The sequence below is a fragment of the Psammomys obesus genome, unplaced genomic scaffold (genome assembly GCF_907164565.1).
Source record: "Psammomys obesus unplaced genomic scaffold, mPsaObe1.curated_primary_1811, whole genome shotgun sequence".
Lineage (NCBI taxonomy): Eukaryota > Metazoa > Chordata > Mammalia > Rodentia > Muridae > Psammomys > Psammomys obesus.
Genome location: NW_026585987.1, coordinates 6,639,023 through 6,658,789, shown reverse-complemented (window position 1 = coordinate 6,658,789; position 19,767 = coordinate 6,639,023). Strand labels below are relative to the sequence as shown.

Below are 19,767 nucleotides of genomic sequence, written 5' to 3'. Positions count from 1 at the left end.
TCTTACTGTTTCCCACTTCTTTCATAAGATTCCTTGCACTCTGCCCAAAGGTTGCTCATAAGTCTCAGCATCTGCATTGATAGTCTGCAGAGCAGAGCCTTTCAGAGGTCCTCTGTGTCAGGCTCCTGACTTGTTCCCTCTTTTCTCCTTCTTCTGATGTCCATCTTCTTTGCCTTTCTGGATAGGAATTGAGCATTTTAGCAAGAGTCCTCCCTCTTGATTAGTTTCTTTAGGCGTACAGATTTTAGTAGGTTTATCCTATATTATATGTCTATATGAGTGAGTATATACTGTGTGCATCTTTCACCAACCCTGTATCTGACAGAGGACTAATATCCAGTATATATAAAGAACTAAAGAAGTTAAACAGCAAAAAAAAAAAAAAAAATCAAGTAATCCAATTAAAAAATGGAGTACAGAGTTAAACAGAGAATTCTCAATAGAGGAATATCGAATGTCAGAGAAACACTTAAAGAAATGCTCAACCTCATTAGCCATCAGGGAAATGCAAATTAAAACGACCCTAAGATTTCACCTTACACCATCAGAATGGCTAAGATCAAAAACTCAAGAGACAACACATGCTAGATAGGATGTGGAGAAAGGGGAACCCTCCTCCACTGCTGGTGGGAATGTAAACTTGTACAACCACTCTGGAAAGCAATCTGGCGTTTTCTCAGACAAATAGGAATAGTGCTTCCTCAAGATCCAGCTATACCACTCCTAGGCATATACCCAAAAGAGTTTCAAGTACACAATAAGGACTTTTGCTCAACCATGTTGGTAGCAGCCTTATTTGTAATAGCCAGAAGCTGAAAACAGTCCAGATGCCCCTCAGTGGAGGAATGGATGCACAGCTTGTGGTATATCTACACAGTGGAATATTACTCAGCAATAAAAAACAAGGAAATCATGAAATTTGCAGGTAAATAGTGGGATCTGGAAAAGATCATCCTGAGTGAGCTATCCCAGAAGCAGAAAGATGCCCTTTGAATACTTAAACAGGAAAAAGTTCTTTTGTTCCAACCAGTACGTAGCATTGCTACAATTCTTTCCTGAAGATGTGCTGATGGTTTGGCCAGTTAATTTCTGTATGAATACAGGAACCCTCACTCTACTAAGTGAGCTATTCAACACAAAATTCATTTTGTTTGTTTTGAAACAAAGTTTCACTATATCCTCAGTTGGCCTTGAACTCATGACAGTCTTTCTGCCTCAGTCTACCTTATTGTCATGAAACTTCATATAAAACAGGATGTAGGATTTTTTAATTAATTCATTAATTTATTTATTAATTACAGTTTATTCGCTTTGTACCCCAACTGTGGTCCCCTTCCTCTTTCCTTCCCAATCTCACCCTCCCTCTTCTCTACCTATGTCCCTACCCCAGTCCACTGATAGAGGAGGTCCTCCTCCTCTTCCATCTTATCCTAGTCTCTCAAGTCTCATCAGGAGTGGCTGCATTGTCTTCCTCTGTGGCCTTGTAAGGCTTCACCTCCCTCAGGAGTAGGTGATCAAAGAGCAGGCCACTGAGTCAGGTCAGAGGCAGTCCCTGTTCCCATTACTAGGGAACCCACTTGAACACTGAGCTGCCTTGGGCTACATCTAGAAAGGAATTTTCAACTTCATCTGGACGTAGCATTTTAAAAAGAAAGAGAAATAAAGACTTTATGAAGAATGGCTAGCTGCATTAGTATGTAATTTGCCATGGTAACTAATAATGAATCATAGTTTTTCTGGGTAAAAAACAATTTATCAAAATATGTACAAAGTGAAATAATACTTATTATTTTGAAATCTGCTTTTATTAGTTTGGGCACCCGTTGTTTGAATCTGCTTGGTTTCCAGCAGTTCATGGGAGATAATGATATGACATCAGATCTAGTTGATGAAGGAAAAGAATTAATCAGACGAGGTAAGATTTGTTTTTTTAAAATAAACAAAAGGACAATTTAAAGTCCTAAGAGTCAAATACGAAATTAGTGTTTGTGAAATTTGCATATGATTTTAGCCACCTTATATTTTTAGATTTGACCTAGTATATATGTTTGTGTGTATGTGTGTGTGTGTGTGTGTGTGAGGTATAACCCTTTTTCTTCACAAATATATTTGAAAATAAAACATAAGACTTGTGAAGAAATTATGCAGCATAAAGTATTAGCATATCTGCAACTAAATAATAACCATTCATGATCTTGGACTTGTATTAATCAGCTTTCTGACTGTGTGACAAAATACCTGAGATGGTTTGCAAGAAGGAAGGAGCTTATTTTAATTCACAGTGTCAGTGATTTCAACCTATGGTCACTTTCCTGTTGACCAGTATAATGTATCATGGCAAAGAGCAAGCATCACATCACAGTGAGAGACACAAGAAGAGGCTATGGTCCCAGGAATCTCTTCAGTCTTCCCAGATGACTTCACTTCCTTCCCTAGGCCCCTGCCTTCTAAAGCTCAAGCACCTGCCAACAGAAGCACAGCCTGCATAGTCTGGGGGCCAGGACTTTAAGAAAAATCTAAGATCTAAACTGGAGTAGATTTGTTTTGTCTTTGTATTGAAACATATTTGCCAAGTCTATGCAACTATAAAACTTTAATTAACTTAAAGAGTTATTAGTTTGTTGCTATGTGTCATTCAAACTGTTCTTCCTTTCTTGGAATACAATGATAAAAGAATGCAAATACTATTAAAATACATAGAGCTTTCCTAAAACCTATTCACAAAGTAGAATTGATCAAGTTTTCTTTTGTTCAAGTGATCGTAGAATGGGTGAAAAACCTTGATTTAGGGACATTGTTTCTTAGTCTCCAGAATCTAGCCTTTACATGCTCTCCTAGGAAAGCAGTGTCTATTTGATGTGATAATTCTGTATTTGGCATAGCACCCCCCTTCCTAATATTGATAAGAATAGTAAGCTGGGAGATACTCAGAGACTGACTATCATAGTCACCACTCTAGACTCTGCCTTAAGAGGACTAGAGGCCCACGCACTGCGCAATAATCTGAAGAACTTATATGAGAACAGCACTTTACAGAAAGTGTAAACTTAGCCTAGAAGAAAAGTCCAAAAAAGAATAGAAGGTACAGAAAAACAAATCAAAGATCACTATGAGGAAGGACATTCTTTCTCTAAAGGCGGACAGACGACTATAAAGCTATCTCTAGCAAAATGGGAATTTTGTAGTAAGCTGTAGATATTATAGTTTTCTCTCATTGTTTTAGTTACTTTATGTTTAACTAAACCATATTATACTAAGTTTGAGGCCATTTTTTTTCTTGCCTTTAGAGAAAAGAAAAAGGCAAAGACAAGAGGAAGGTGAAAATCGAAGAAGAGTAAGTACAATATTTTTTAAATTGTTAGCTGAAATATCTCAGAAACACTATAAGAATCATGGAATAAATGGCATAGGATTTTCTTTTCCCTTTAATGTGTATGAGTGTTTTACTTGCGTGTATGACTTTATGCTGTGTATATGTCTGGTACTCGGAGTACACAGAGGGCATTTGGGTCACCTAGAACTAGTATTACAGATGGCTTGGAATAGCATCCTAGTCATTTGAAAGAGCAACAAATACTCCTAGCTGCCGATTCATATCTCCAGCCTGGATGTATTTTTTAAAAAAGGAAAGTTTTAATACTTTTATATACACATGCTGTGTATCCGGTCAGATCTGTTCTTTTAAAAAAGTCATTAGGAGGGCTGGAGAGATAGCTCAGAGGTTAAGAGCACTGGCTACTCTTCCAAAGGTTCTGAGTTCAATTCCCACAACCACATGGTGGCTCATAACCATCTATAGTGAAATCTGGTGCCCTCTTCTGGCGTGCAGGCATATGTTCAGGGAGAACACTGTATAAATAATAAATAAATAAATCTTTTAAAAAAAGTCATTGGCAGTAACTTAATTGGGTCTAACATCCATCAGATTGTTGACTAAAGTATGTAACAGACACTGTTTATTCAATGAGTGAATTCATGAAGCCTTGTTAGTAATATAGCTTTGGTTGCTTTAAAATCATTATGTTTTTTCTAATATGACATTTATATTTTTCTCTTTAATTTCTCTTTAGTCTTCCATTTTCTGAGGCAAATCTTTGAGAGGGTGAAAAAGAGAGAGAAAAGAAAATCTGTTGACAGTTTTTATAACTTTTTAACATTTACCTGAAAAGCAACTGAGAGGAGATATCACAGCAGTCTGTGTGTACTCTAGCATATGCTGTGTAAAAGGAGAGTCTAATGTTAGGTGTGGTGCACATGCCTTTAATCTCAGCACAGAGACAAGCAGGTCTCAGTGAGTGCTGGGCCATCCTGGGCTACATAGCAAGGTCCAGGCCCACTTAGGCATAATGAGATTCTGCCTCAAAATAAATAAATATTTAGAAAACATATTTTTCTCTACTTTAGAAGATAGATTTGTTCTCTATTTGATAATTAGAACCAAACAGTAGACATTACCGGAAATAGATTTCACTTTCCACTAGTACAGTTGTTTTCAACCTGTGGGTTGTTACCCTTTTGTGGGGGTCAAACAATCCTTTCACTGGGCTCACATATCAGTTACCCTGCATATCAGATATTTACATTATGATTCATGACAGTAACAAAATTACAGTTATGAAGTAGCAATGAAAATAATTTTGTGGTTGGGCTTACCACAATATGAGGAACTATATTAAAAGGTTAGGAAGATTGAGAACCATGGCATTAGGACTTCTAATTTCTACATTTTACCAGAATTCTAATGGACTTGATTACATAAACAAAAAATAATGTAATCAAAGTCAAAAGTGTCTGGCATGAATGTATCCCTGCTAATGTAAAACATTAAATAGGTGCTTTCTAATGACCATTTCAATTAAATAAGTATAATGTATAGAATCTTGGTTAATGAGATCATACTGTCTTTCATGATAACCCATAAGTCACAGTTTTGTATACAGCCTTAATTTGTTATCAAAAATGACTCATCAGATCTCTAGTATTTATAGCTTACTCAAGTAAAAGCAGTTTTTTAATATAACTTTTATGTGGTCAAGGTAAACTTGCTAATATAATATTTTTGAAGTTTTAGATGGAATAATATGTTAATATAATTGTAGTTAACAAATTTTTTTATTAAAAATTAAATTTTTACTAAAAATTATAAAATTTGATTAAAAACTGTTAAAATATACTGATTTTTAATGAATTTCTGATGAAAAATGGTTATATTGCTGTGCACATGCAATATTGACAGTATATCTTTTGTTATCTATTTGATTGGATTTCTGCTCTAGGAATGGAAAGAACGTTATGGGCATAACAGAGAAGATTCCACCAGGAACAGAAATGTTCATCCTGAACCCAAAGAGTCAAATTTCTCAGACACTACTACCAATTGGTGTAAGGAGCTTATTTTCTAGTTTGCTTAGGAATTCTTTTCTTAATGCTTGCACTATATAGAAACCAAAACCATACCCATCTCTGGAATTACAAATATGTCTACACTGACTTACCTTTATCGTAGTCTTTAGTGTATACACGGAAGGAGATATGTGGCATCAGATAAGTAGTTATAAATGTATGAATCTAAATAACCAAATTATTTCTAAGGTGTGTTTTAGGGATCTCTTTATTTCTACTATTTACCTGATGTTTCTATTTCATTTTCTACTAGTTGAGATAGATTATTTATTTACCTTTATAAATATTGGCTGGCTCATATTGAAATGCTTTCCCATGTATACAGTGAGAGAAAAATAAATTTCTTGTTTCTGGGATATTCCCAATTTAGAGAAGGACATAGCTAGGTATAAGTCCTCTACCACTGTGTGAGTTTAGGAGCCTGTGTAGCACTCATCCTGCACTGACCTGTGGAAGGAACAAACCCTTTCTTTTTGGGAAAAAGCCAGGACGTGACAGGGTGTATCAGGCAAAGATTTGTCGTGGGAATATGAGATATTGCTTAGGGAGCTGCACCACTGAGGCTTCTGTGAATAGAGTTCTATTTGAGATTGAAGATAAGCAGGAAATCTGAGCATCCTTGTCAACTAGCTACTCATTTACACAGCAACAGTGCACTTTTAGAGGAAGAATAGAATTGCAGGTACTCTTCTAGTGGTCTGAGAGTGGAAAACAAGTACTGAAACATTCATTTGTTCTTGAGGCCCATCTAAAGATGAAGAAAATTTGAAATCTGTAGAGACTTAAGGGAACTAAAGCAGAGTCTAAATTCACAGTCACATTAGATTAATTTAGTCCTCCCAACACTGGTAACCCAACAGAAAGCGATCTGCCTTATTCTGAACATAACTGTAATTTAATTTAACTTCTATATTCTTTTAAGTGCAATGTCTGGTCTTTAACAAGAAGTTCTGAGGTATATAAGAAAGTAAGATATAAGCCATCTTTAAAATATGAAATAATGGACATAGTAGGCCTAAAAGTGCTTCAGGTATTATAATTATCAGATCATTGGTGGAAATAACTAATTAGTATGTTTAAACATGTAGTGGGAAGGTTGGAGAATGTGCATGAAGAAATGTATGGAATTTCATCAGGCAGCTGGAAATTATACAGAGGAACTAAATGGAAATGTTAGAAATATTTTAATGGCAGACTCCAGTGATGTTACAGATATCTCATGAGAGTTGTTACCAAAGAGCCTATATTAGATGTTGAAGAAAATGACCTTGGGAATACAGAAAGGGTTCTGTCTTAGGAATGGATTTTTATACTAAATATTTCTGTAGTAAAAAATTGTGCTGCGTATTTAGGAATGAATGATATTTATCCAGATGAAGGGAATTTTAATTGGGAAAAAGAGTAAGACACAGGGATGTGAGCGAATGTTTGGGAAAGAATCTTTTTCTCATGACTAGAGTTTAAGCAGGAGGAAGCTTATAAGAGGGACTCCAGAGACAGTTTAGAAATAGGTATTTTTATTCTCAAAAATGGGGATGTTATATTGTAGGTAAGATGTTTAACTTGGGAGGAAGTATGATCTTTTTAATTTTTACTTTATATTGTTTTTAAATACTCAGACAATATATTTTGATCATATTCTTACCACTTTCTCATCTCCTTCCGGATCATTCCCTTCTACCCAACCAACTTTATGTTTTTTCTTTCTCTTAAAACAAGCAAAAACATAAAATGAAAAAAAAAAAACCCACAATAAAAGCAAACAAACGAACAAACAAAAACCTAAAACCGACCAACGAAACAAACACCATAAAACATGTTTTGTGTTGGCTAACTATTCCTGAACATGAGGCCTGCCCTGCAGTGTGGTAGATATACAAGGTGGTAGTTATACCCAGTGTCACTGTTTGAGGAAAACTGATTTTTCTTTTCTCCCAGCATCTTATCAATTACAAGGAGCATCTTGCTTAGGAAAGAAACTTTGTGCCTGCCTTAAGTTCTCCCTGCTGGGATTTTGTTCAGTTTGAACATGTGCACATTCTGTCATAGTCTGTGAGTTAATATGTGCATCAGTTTTATTGTGTCTGAAAAATGTTGTTTTTGGGGGGGGGGAGATTTAACAACTCTGGTTCTTAAAATCTTTCTGTCCCCTCTTCTGCATAGGTGTTTGAGATTTGAGGAGAGGGGAGAGAGAAGAAGACATCCTGCTTAGGCATGAGTGCTTCACAGTCTTTTACTCTGCAAATTGTCCAGTTTTGGATCTCTATGTTAATTATTGCAAGAAGAATCATCTCTGACGATGTTTAAGCAGTGAACTAATCTAGGGGTAAAGCAATATGCCATTAGGAGTTATTTGATTGCTGTGCTTACTTACAATAATAATAGTAGGTTTTCCCCTAGGGCCCCTGATCTATTTAGTCTCAGTTTCTTGGCCTCTTTAGCAGTGTCGAATATGGGTTCTGTCATGTGGAACAAGTCTTAAATCCAATTTTAAAAATAGTGGTTGTTACTTCCATAACATTTATTACACCATTTGTATACATGTTATATGACAACATTTAGATACACCAATGGGTATTTTACAGGCAGATTGCTACTGTAGCTCACTAGGTTCACAGTGAAGTGAGATTGATGGTGACTTTTCCAGTAGCATGAGTAGTGCCTCCCAACACTCTGATATTAGTCAGTAGGGATAAAGCTTTTAGGTGAGAGCCAACTCAATTTTTCCATGTTCAATGACAAGAAGCATGATCTGTTGTTGTCAGTATAAAATATGATTGTCAGAGAAAAAAAGCTCAGAAACCATTTTAAAGTCTGTTTTTGTAGTGAAGTCAAGGAGTGATGGAGGCCTAAAATGAGGCAATAGTACTTGAATAAAGACAGAGGTTTATTTGAAGAATATTTAGGGTAGAATAAATAGTAAAGGGCTATGATTTTAGTGAGAACTCAGAAATAGGGAACAATCTCTAAAAGGATTTGGATGCTTACCATTGAATGAAAGTCTGCAGTTTCAAAAAGATCTCGAAATATGAGAGAATAGTTACAGAAAAAAAACAAACACAAAGCTTTGACTAGTGAGTTAGAGAACCACTATTTGCTGGGTGAATAAATGCATGAGAGAAACAAAGAATAAATTTAGGTGAACAGGGCTATGCTGCACCCCTAACCCTACTCCCGCAACTGCTTTGAAGCATATTTAAGATTTACAGAAATCTTTAACAGCATTTTTCAAGGGATCTAGTCACTGGCACTAACTGATCCTAACAGACCCAGATAACAAACAGTACATCAAACATCATTATTTATCAACCAATATCCATGAGTAGATTTTCATTTTAGAAGATTTTTCAACCTTTGTATTTACTGCTATCAATAAACATTGTTCCAAGTCAGGGACATAGATGAGTATATGACTTAAGATTACAGCTATGTAATAGATTAGGTTGTAAAAGAAATGATTACATGAGAAATCCAAAGCAAGTATGATTGACTGTTACATTGTCTTCTTAGAAGCAGGTGAAATGAATGGGCCAAGTACACAGAGGATAGCTATATTAAGTGACCTCAAAGTGTGTTATTAACTCCAGCTGTGAGGTCCAGCAAAATTCTAGTCTCTTAATATGTAATAGATATTTTCATACTTTTGCATTGCCACATTGGGAAAGAGGCCAAGAAGATAAAAAGATGATACAAACGGCTTGCCTTATATTTTTCAAAAGAATTCTCTCATAAAGTTTTCATCTGTGTACTTATGTGTAGATGCAGTGCACACAGAGGCCAGAAGAGGGCGTCTAGCCCCCTGAAGCCAGGTGACATGTGCTAGAAACTGAGCTCTGGTTTTTTCAAGAGCAACAAATGCCCATGACAGTGCAACCATCTTTCCAGTCCCATAAGTTCTTTTTAAAAGCTTGAACTGCTTCAGTCAAAAATTTCATAATGTAAATTGTTTACAGGAAACCCCTATTCATGTAGAAAAGGGAGAATTACTGGGTCTGTGCTGACCTATAAGGTAACTGGTACCCACATGGGACCCCTGAATACTTGTAATGTGGATGCCTCTGTGTTGGCAATATTTTGGATTTGTTAGGTACAATTGGATAAATTAATTTCAGCTCTGTCTTTTTACGTTTAATATTGTGGCTAGAAAATTTTAAAGTAATTATAGAATTATATTTTATTTTTGTTGTTATTACCTCTACTCTTAATTTGTGGGACAAATTTTAAGTCTTTTCTTCAAGAGTTGAAGTTAATTATACCTCAAATTTCTAGCCAAAATAAATAAATAAATAAATAAAACCAAATGAATTTAATGAGAAACAACTTCACTTTGGTGATACAATAATTAACTATAAATTCTTTTTTAAATTTTTTATATTAATTACAGTTTATTTGCTTTGTATCCCAGCTGTAGCCCCCTCCTTCATCCCCTCCCAATCCTGCCCTCCCTCTTCTCCTACCATGCCTCTTCCACAGTTCACTGATAGGAGAGGTCCTTCTCCCCTTCCATGTGACCCTAGCCTATCAGGTCTCATCAGGACTAGTTGCATTGTCTTCCTCTGTGGCTTGGTAAGGCTGCTCCCCTCTCAGGGGGAGGCGATCAAAGGGCCAGCCACTGAGTTCATGTCAGAGACAGCCACTCTTCACCTTCCTAGGGAACCCACTTGGAGACTGAGCTGCCATGGTACATCTGAGCAGGGGTTCTAGGTTATCTCCATGAATGGTCCTTGACTGGAGTATCAGTCTCAGAAAAGACCCCTGGGCCCAGATTTTTTGGTTCTGTTGTTTTCCTTGTGGAGCTCAAGATCCTTCCTTGCCTTTCTTTCTCCCCCTTCTTTCATAAGATTCTCTGCACTCTGCCCAAAGTTTGGCTATGAGTCTCAGCATCTGCTTTAATACCCTTGCTGGGTAGAGTCTTTCAGAGGGTCCTCTGTGTAGGCTCCTGTCTTGTTCCTTGTTTTCACCTTCTTCTGATGTCTATCCTGTTTGCCTTTCTGAATTAATCATCTTATCCAGGATCCTCCTCCTTGCTTAGCTTCTTTAGGTGTACAGATTTTAGTATGTTTATACTATATGTCTAATATCCACTTATAAGCGAGTGTATACCATGTGTGTCTTTCTGCTTCTGGGATACCTCATTTAGGATGATCTTTTCTAGTTCCCACCATTTGCCTGAAAATTTCCTGATTTCCCTGTTTTTAATTGCTGAGTAGTATTTCATTGTATAAATGTACCATAATTTCTGTATTCATTTCTCATTTGAAGGACACCTGGGTTCTTTCCAGATTTTATCTATTATGAATAACGCTGCTACAAATATGGTTGAGCAAATGTCCTTGTTGTATACTTGAGCATATTTTGGATATATGCCTAGGAGTGGTATAGCTGGATCTTAAAGAAGCGCTATTCCTATTTGTCTGAGAAAGTGCCAGATTGATTTCCAGAGTGGTTGTACAAGTTTACATTCCCACTAGCAGTGGAGGAGGGCTCCCCTTTCTCCACAACCTCTTCAGCATGTGTTGTCTCTTGAGTTTTTGATCTTAGCCATTCTGATGGATGTAAGGTGAAATCTCAGAGTCGTTTTGATTTGCATATCCCTGATGACTAGGGATGCTGAACATTTCTTTAGGTGTTTCTCTGCCATTAGATATTCCTCTACAGAGAATTCTCTGTTTAGCTCTGTACCCCACTTTTTAAATTGGATTACTTGCTTTGCTGTGTTTTAACTTCTTTAGTTCTTTATATATTCTGGATATTAGCCCTCTGTCAGATATAGAGTTGGTGAACATCCTTTCCCAGTGTTTTATTTTCTAAATCTTCATGCTACCTGGTTAGAGCTTAGAATATCTAATGGCGTAATAAATTGTCCTCATTTTGTATTACACTGTCATAATTTGAATCTGATATTCTAAGAACCAAACCACTTATTTTTGTCTTCACAACCAGCATTTACTACAGTCTTGATTTTTTTTTTCTGTGAACCATAAATTCAAAGACAATAGAAAAATAGCAAGTTTTTTTTTTTTTTTTCTTTTGAGCAGCATCTAAATACACAAGAGCTAATAACAGGACTGAAAGAGACCGAATAGAACTTCTCCAGGATGCAGAACCTCTGGATTTTAATGCTGAAACGTTCACTGATGATTCTCTGGAACCAGAGCCAGGAAGGTAAGTTCTGGCCCTGTCATTTGGCTCCAGTATGCCTCTGAAATTTTAACAATGTACTGACATAAGGAGCTTGAACACAAAAGGTAATTAAGCATAAAAACTATATTGGGCTGAGGATCCAGGTTGGTGGGAGTGTGTTTGCCTGGAATGCACAAGGCCCAATTGGCCGCCCTGCATAGCAAGCCAAAAATATGAAGTAATACTTAATACCTTTTTCTCTTTGTTTTGCTTTTTTGAGACCAAGTCTCATATAACTCAGGTTGCTTTCTAGCTTGCCTTCTAGTAGCGGAAAAGGATTTTGCTCCGGTCCCCTGCTTTCACCTCCTATTATAGGCATGCACCACGCTCAGTTTTTTTAGTACTGAGGAGTTAAGCCTGGGGAGTTGTGTATGCTAGGCAAACATTTACCACCTAAACTGTGTCCTTAGCACTTGATAACTTTTATACTCTCAATATTTTATATTTTTAGAATTATGACATTCTTCTGGGTATGGTGACACCTCCCTGTAATCTCAGCATCTGAGCTGCTAAAATAGTAGGAACAAAGTGAGTTTGAGGCTACCCTAGTCCACATAGTCAGTTCCATGCCAGAATAAGAAATACAGTGAGTGAACTTTGCTGAAGAAAAACAAAGACCAAACCAAAAATTATGCCATTCAGTCCTAATAACGGAAATAGGTTTCTTTATTTAGCAGTAGTGCCATTAAAAATAAGAAGGAAGAATGAGATAAAGAGTAAGGAATCATGACTATATTTATATCTCTATTTGACAATTTCATTTATGAAATTTATTATCTTTAAGCTCTATCTGTATAGCTAATATGTTGTTGTCAGATACAATATAAACATTTTAACATTTTATTTTATTGCAAAATTCTTTTTTTAAAGATTTAGAGCTTTTATTTAGTCCCTCTTCCTTTTTTATTTTTATTTTTTATATTTACAGTTTATTCACTTGGTATCCCAGCTGTAGTCCTCTCCCTTCTCCCCTCCCAATCCCACCCTCCCTCCGTCATCTCCTCCTATGCCCCTCTCCAAGTCCTCCTCCCCTTTCATCTGACCCTAGCTTATCGGATCTCATCTGAACTAGCTGCATTGTCTTCCTCTGTGGCCTGGCAAGGCTACCTCCCCCCCCCATCCAGGGGAGGCGGTCAAAGAGCCTGCCACTACGAAAATTCTTAATGGGTTAATGTCCTCAAACGTTCAGTAATTTACCTGGAATTGCATAGTTTAAGTAACAAATCAGGCATTTTAACTCCAGTACTCTGACTACAGAGTCTATGTCTTCAGTTGTTTTCTGTAAGAAATAAAACAAAAAGTATAAAAACAGAACTACTATATGACCCAACTCTGCCACTGCTTATATCCCCAGAAGACTCATAAGTGGGCATACCACAGATACTAGCATATATATATCTACTGTTCATTGTTTGTAGTAGCGAAGACATGGAGCCAGCTGAAATGTCCACCAGCAGATGGAAAGGTTAAAGAAAGTGTGATCCATAGATACGAAGGGATTTTATTCAACCATAAGGAAAAATGTGAACACGACTTTGCAAGAAAATATCTGTAACTAAAAATCATCTTAAATGAAATAAGCCAGACTCAAAAGGTCAGAAAAGCAAGAGAGGGACTAAGAGAAATGGAAAAGATCTTAAGTGGGGTGGAAGAGAGAAACGAGAGTAATGGCATACATGCGATATCATGGGAGGACTAAGTGTGGGGAAGAAGAAGAGCAGCAAGAAAGGAATGGGTTGCAGATAACAGGAATATAAATAAAATGTAATGGGCTGAGTGTGTGTGTCTGTATGTGTGTACATACATATATATGTGTGTATAGGTATATATATAGTTGCCAGTTGATTTAAAGTTAAGTTCTTTTGGATTATAATTTTGGAAATACGGTTCTACATTTGGCTGTTGAATAAATTTATACTCTTTATACATTTGTAATCACTTCCTTTTAACGTTTTCTTATTTTTCTTTTACTTTTGATAGTTTAGATAATTTTTGTATGTTTACTTTTTAGGTATCAACCTGGTGGACGATATCTCTCCATGTCTTCCAGCATAATATTTGAAGATATCTAAAGTCTGAAGAAATTCATGGATCAAGTAACCAAGGTCAATGCATCAGCTCAGCCTTTATGAACATCTTTGTACCCTGCAATTCCTCTGTACTCTATGAATAGTGTGAGGGTAACAAAAAAGCCATTGAAAATGGGTCACATCTTAACAATATTAGGTTATTGTTTGTTGAATAGAGTATCTTCTTTTCTGATAGTTTTTATTGCATACTATCTGAAGTGTCTGCCTTAGAAGTGTAGTTCAGTGGAAGGATTCAATTCATGATAAACATAGAACTCAGTTGGTTTCAAGTTAATTTTTTTTAGGATAGTTAATTTAAAGTCCTAGGAAGCCACAGTCATACTAAATACTACAATTTTATATCTTTAATTTAAATTCTTACTATTTCTTAAAAAAAAAAAAAAAGTATGTTCAACCTATATTTCCCAAAGAAGTGAGAGTGAACTGAGACCTCAGATAATTACCATATTTACAAAACTCATGTCTTAAAACAAGGCTTACTTACAGACATAACTGAATGTAAACAGCTCTTCCTCAGTTCTATATACAAAGTCATGGGATTTTGCATGTATAATTAAGATGATTCTTCAATTGATAGTATTAGTGTCTTTAACGTGTGTGTTTAATTGGGTGATGTGTTATTCTTTTCAGTCTTTGTAGCAATTGGATCTTTTTATGGTTTTGATATTATTGCTTTGTAAAAGATTATAATTTCAGAGAAAAATATTCACCTTTAGCATTTAGCATATTGACTTGATACTAATCATTCCATCCAGGAAAAATCGTAAGTGTTAATGGTGAATAGGTTTTTTGTTTGTTTGTTTTATAGCCAAATTCTCTAATACTTAAAAGATGCCTGCTAATGCTCCTTAAAAAAAAAACAAAACAAAACAACTGGCTATTCTGGCTATTAAATGGTAAAAAGAAAAATAATCCATTTATGATTATTGCTAGCACTTAAATTTTAACTTAGGAAAAAAATCAAGCAAAGTATTAGAATGGAAATGTGTAGCAATAGCTTGTTTGCTAAACATGATTATTATTTTAAATTGGTTATTTCAACCTTTGCATATAAACCAAAGTTGGGTGTTATGTTTTAAAGAGTCAGTGTTTTGTTACAAAGTGAATATGTTTTCAGGGATTGTTTTATGGTCCTGAACTATTTGTGTCCCTTACAGAATCCATTCTTCATGGGGTGACCAGATTTGAACTTGTCAAGAACAGTCTCACACTATTTGCCTTGCAATTAATACTAGTGCCCAAATGTTACTGTCTGATATGCTGAGGACCAAGTTATGTGTAGGTACTGAAAGGAAGGATACAGTGTCCTCATTATCGTTTTTTTAATGGTTGTGTATTTTATGACCTTTCAAATGATCGCCCTTTAAAGAATTATCAATAGGTAGATTTACTCTGAGTTGATGGTTGTGCAGCCTGCTCAATTCTAGGATGCATGTGCGCATAACCTTTTACTGTGAAATGCAGTCAGAGAGCTGTTGACCAGAGCAGTGATAATGGAATGTTTATAATTTCATGATTGGTTCCTGGATTACGGAACCTTTCAGTGCCTCCGTTTCTTCATTTTTAGAATGAAGGATGTACTTGCTACTTACCTACTGATCTACCTCACGAAACTGTTGTGAGGGAGTTAAGTTGATGATTAAATGCTGGGGTTTAGAAAAACAAAGCAAGTTTTCTGCTGTGCTGCTCCTTTTTTTTTTTTTTTTCTTTTTTTAAAGTAGTACTTTGAAGGGATAGGGATGATCATCAAAGAAAGGGGTCTTTGAGAAACTTAAATATCCCTAAAGAGAAATGAATTAATTTGTCTGAAGTTTCTGAAATAGTATCTCATCATTTGTTTTGTAGGTTTACTTTGAAATATTTTTCTTAAATATGTTTTTTTGTTAATTTTTTTCCTTAATACTCAGATGCTTATGTCAGAGTAGAAGGATAAAAAGAGAAGAAATATCCAGTTTTATAACTAACTGTCATAATGCGATAAGACAAATTGATAGTGATGTGGAGGAATTCAGGTATTTTCTTTAAGATTGCACTAACAGAAACATATATACATATACTTATGCTTCACAAATACTGTCTATCCTTATGGGTTTGTTTGTTTGTTTGTTTGTTTGTTTGTTTTTGAGCTATTTCCACAGTGAGTTTTTGTTATTTCAATGATCCAAAGTATTCGAAATTTTAAGAATTCTCTTACAGGATTTTGTATGCAATCATAAGAAAAGTTACTTCTGTTGGGTAAATTTGAGTTTACAAGGCAGCAATTTTGCTGGAAGACTTGATTTTATTTCTGAGGAATTAAGTTAATATTTATTAATCCACTTTGTGTACAGTATTGACAGTATGTACAATAGTTTTCTTATTACAGACACTTATTAACTTTTAATGACACAGTCACAAAAATATTACTACAGAATTCATATGTTTTATGTGCAAAGTAGTTTTCTTAAAGAATTATTTCTGGTACTTTTTATGTCATTCTTATGCTAACAAATATCCGAACAGAGTTGTCTGAAGTGTTGGTTTTTTGAAACAGAGTCCCATATAGCACAAGCTGGCCTCAAACTCTGCACAACTAAGGATGACCTTGAACTCCTGATCCTCATCCACCTCCCAAGTGTCTGTGAGTGCAGACATGTGCCACATCACCCAGATGAATATTTTTAAAATAATTGTTAGTTAAGAACATTTAACAAGTTAATAACTCAAAATAAGTATTACAGAAAAAAATCCATAAATTTCAAGAATCACCTATATGTATTGTTTAATTTATTTTTTAAAAAGACATAGCCTTTTAATTAATAGTGCGTTTTTGTAAAAGAATTTTAAATAAGAATCAAAATACAAAGGTAATTATAAATATTTGCTAGTGCCCCACATGCATAGAATTTTAGAATAATTTCATCCCCCAAAGGGTCTCATTTCACAAAAGTGATAAGAGTTAAATCAAAGCATGAAAGGTTCCCATCATAAAACCAGATTAGATTCAGTAGTCTAAGCATCCAAAAAGAAATATTGCTTGTTGATATGTTTTTGCCTCTACCACTTAAATTGTCCTATCTAAAAATATAAGTGTATGTCCAAATTAAGTGTGGTTAGGAAAGTCACTGTGTTTTTTAATATGTATTTTAGCATGCTAATGGACGGATTTTATTACATTTATTTACAGACCTCATACCTTTCAAACAGGAATGTTTTTGATAGTATATTGATTACCATATTAAGGGGAAAATAAAACTTATAATTACAGTTCAGGCTGTAAAGTAAGATTTATACTTAGAATTTAAATGGGCCATGCCTGAAAAATCACAAGGATGATAGTACATTTTTTCTAAGAGACAAAACATGTCCCTGAGAAGTCATAGCACACTTGAATTTTCAAAGTGCAATGGGCTGTACAATATTTAATTTTATAAGCTAAGAAGTAAATGCATTTAGGGTTTGCCCTTTTGTGCCTCTTACTCCCACCTCCCTCCTTCCCATCTCTCTTTATCATATACCTTTCAGTATGCTGACAGATTTTTCTCTTTTTGTTTGTTTTATGTACATACCTGTTTTTGAAGAGCAGTGCACTCAAAGGGAGCTACTTCTGACTTCAAACCCCACTCCTTGAAATAGCAGTATTGTACCTAAAGTAGTAAAGCAGATTTTGCTGGACTAGGGAACAGTGACAGAATAGAAGCATGGTGTGTACTAGCTGTAAGGAGGGTACTGCAGTCAAAATTACTGTCACTGTAAAAATCTGTATAGAATGACTTTAAAATACCCAACATTAAGAACTGTGAGATATTTTGTCATAAAAAGGAAGTCATAAAAATGCATATGTTTAAGAATGGAACAATATAGAAGGGTTACGGGAGCAATGAAATGAATTCTTTTTGGATGGTACTTCCTTCCAAGCCAGTGGTTTTTTGTGGCTAGGAACTTGGAAGATTTGGCAGGTTTAGCACCATTTGCCAGTCCTGTGAGCCACCTGCCCAGCGGGGCAGGCACTGCCCTCCTTTCCACTGCCAACAAAGCATGCTCTCGCCTCCAATTTCTTCTATTTCTTCCAGATTAGCTGTGGTGAAAACAACAAAATTCCGTTTTCAAATTACTTACTACCTATTGAGATCAGGTGAAGTCCTGCCATAGTTTAAAAATTTCTTAATAAAATAAGACTTGGCATAATTCTGTCATGGCTGTCCTAAAAGATGTTTTGGTTTCCCAGAAAAGCTTTTCTTTTGTGGTTATATTGATTACTTAAAAGATTTTTACTGTGCTTGGTGCGGAAGAGTAGGGAGAGTGCCTGACTGGGGCAGACATATGTAAGGCAAACTGACAGCATTAAATTAAAGTACATAGCATTTGGAGTAGGTATTAGGGTAAAAATCTTCTGTCTTTATTGAAAGAATACTGGCTAATATCTTCCCTGTTAGGCATGCCAAGTTGTAGGGGAGAGACTGTGTTATTTATTTTTATAACAATCCAATGGATTTGTTCTTTTGTGTATTTTGGGAACAACTTGAAGGATTTTTCTCATTTTAGAAGATAGAGAGTATGTATTCCTATCTTTTAAATCGCTGTAGCCTAATATATAAATTATAGCATTGAAAAGTACAAAAGCTCTAATTATTGATGTTATTTCCTGGTATTTAATTTTTATAAATGTTTTTGTAAGTAATTGTAATGCTTTTAAATAGTTTTAAAATCATCCTTAAGTAAGTTCTGACCCAACATACTGCCTTAGTACGATATTCTGAAGTGCAGTATTCTGATGTGAATTTAAAACATGCCTATATTTCCTTAGATCTTTATATGTACGTATACACACACCAGTACCCAAGAAAAGCATACCATAAGCCTGAGTTCCACATTGCATTTATAAAGAGCTTGGTATTTTGCCTTCATAGAATTCAGTTGTCTATGTGAAATAGAACTTAAATTGCTTCAAATGTGTATCCAATCACAGTTTTCAAAATGTAATTCTTCATTTGGGGGTGCATGATACCAAGTTTATCTTTAATTGGCCTTTATTACTGGATGTATAACAAAGGATGTTTTCCTACCTGGTCAGTAGGTTGTAGACTTAACTATCTTTCTGTGTAGCTTCCAACTACATTTTCAAATCTATATTTGGAAAAAAACTGCAAAGTGCTATCAGTAAGTAAGTTAGCATTTTGACCTTATCTATGCATAATGTTTCTTAGTTTGATTTTGACAAACTCCCTGACTCACAATTCCTTTGTAGCATTGTAACTTACTGTGATGTAATGATTTTTTGAAATGTTTATATGATTCATTATTAAAATATAGGATATTATGTAGCTTTGCATGAAATAAATGACATCTCTATGAGCTACAATTTTGTTGATTACTTCAATGCATCTTACTTCATTGAGGTTAAACTGTTTTGAGTAGATCTAAGTGTTCTTTATTCTTTAGAATTCGTTGTCAAATTTTATAAAACATTAAAGATGAATAAATAATTATGCCCTAAAATAAATAGGTATACTTTAGTGTCTGCCCTGCCTTGTGTTTACAATGAAAACAGAAGGAAACCAAAACGTGATGTGCATGTTAGGTACAGTGAAAATGGAGAAGCAATAGAAAGTTAACAAAACCAAAGTTGGCTGTTCGAAAACCATCAATAAAAGTGATAAAACTCTAGCCAGCCTAATCAGGAAAACAGAACAGGTTTCATTCCTGTGTGTCCAGTATAAACAATTGGTATAAATGAGTGGAGCTACTGCTAACCCAGTTCCCGAAGGTCATTTCTGATTCATAGTAGTTTGATTACACGGCCAACAGGATAAGGACCAACCCAGCAACTCTTGGGACAGATACAAGGTCAGAAGGTGAAGGGAAAGAAAAATGAGAGGAGAGAAGACTGGCAGAGCTGTCACCCAGCTCTGTTTGCTTTCTAGTTAATGCCTTTGGCACAGAGGGGCCGTCCACTATTGTGTGGTGAGGTCTCAGCAGCTTCTGTTGATATGGTGAGCTCTTCCAGGCTCTTGGACCACAGAGAAAGGCCTTTCCCTGTTTACACAAGAATTTCTTTCTTTCTTTCTTTCTTTCTTTCTTTCTTTCTTTCTTTCTTTCTTTCTTTCTTTCT

General features: G+C 35.4%; 1 protein-coding gene across 1 annotated transcript in view; it reads left to right on the top strand.

Annotated features, from left to right (window-relative positions):
• The window catches only part of Lmbrd2 (LMBR1 domain containing 2), a 66,126-nt gene extending 47,117 nt beyond the window's left edge, over window positions 1-19,009 (top strand). The window contains exons 14-18 of the mRNA XM_055601045.1: window positions 1,812-1,915; window positions 3,288-3,334; window positions 5,277-5,382; window positions 11,442-11,568; window positions 13,598-19,009. Of these exons, the coding sequence (XP_055457020.1) occupies window positions 1,812-1,915; window positions 3,288-3,334; window positions 5,277-5,382; window positions 11,442-11,568; window positions 13,598-13,658 (445 nt within the window). The 3' untranslated portion in view covers window positions 13,659-19,009. The remainder of the gene's footprint in view (window positions 1-1,811; window positions 1,916-3,287; window positions 3,335-5,276; window positions 5,383-11,441; window positions 11,569-13,597) is intronic.
• The last annotated feature ends 758 nt before the right edge of the window (window positions 19,010-19,767 follow it).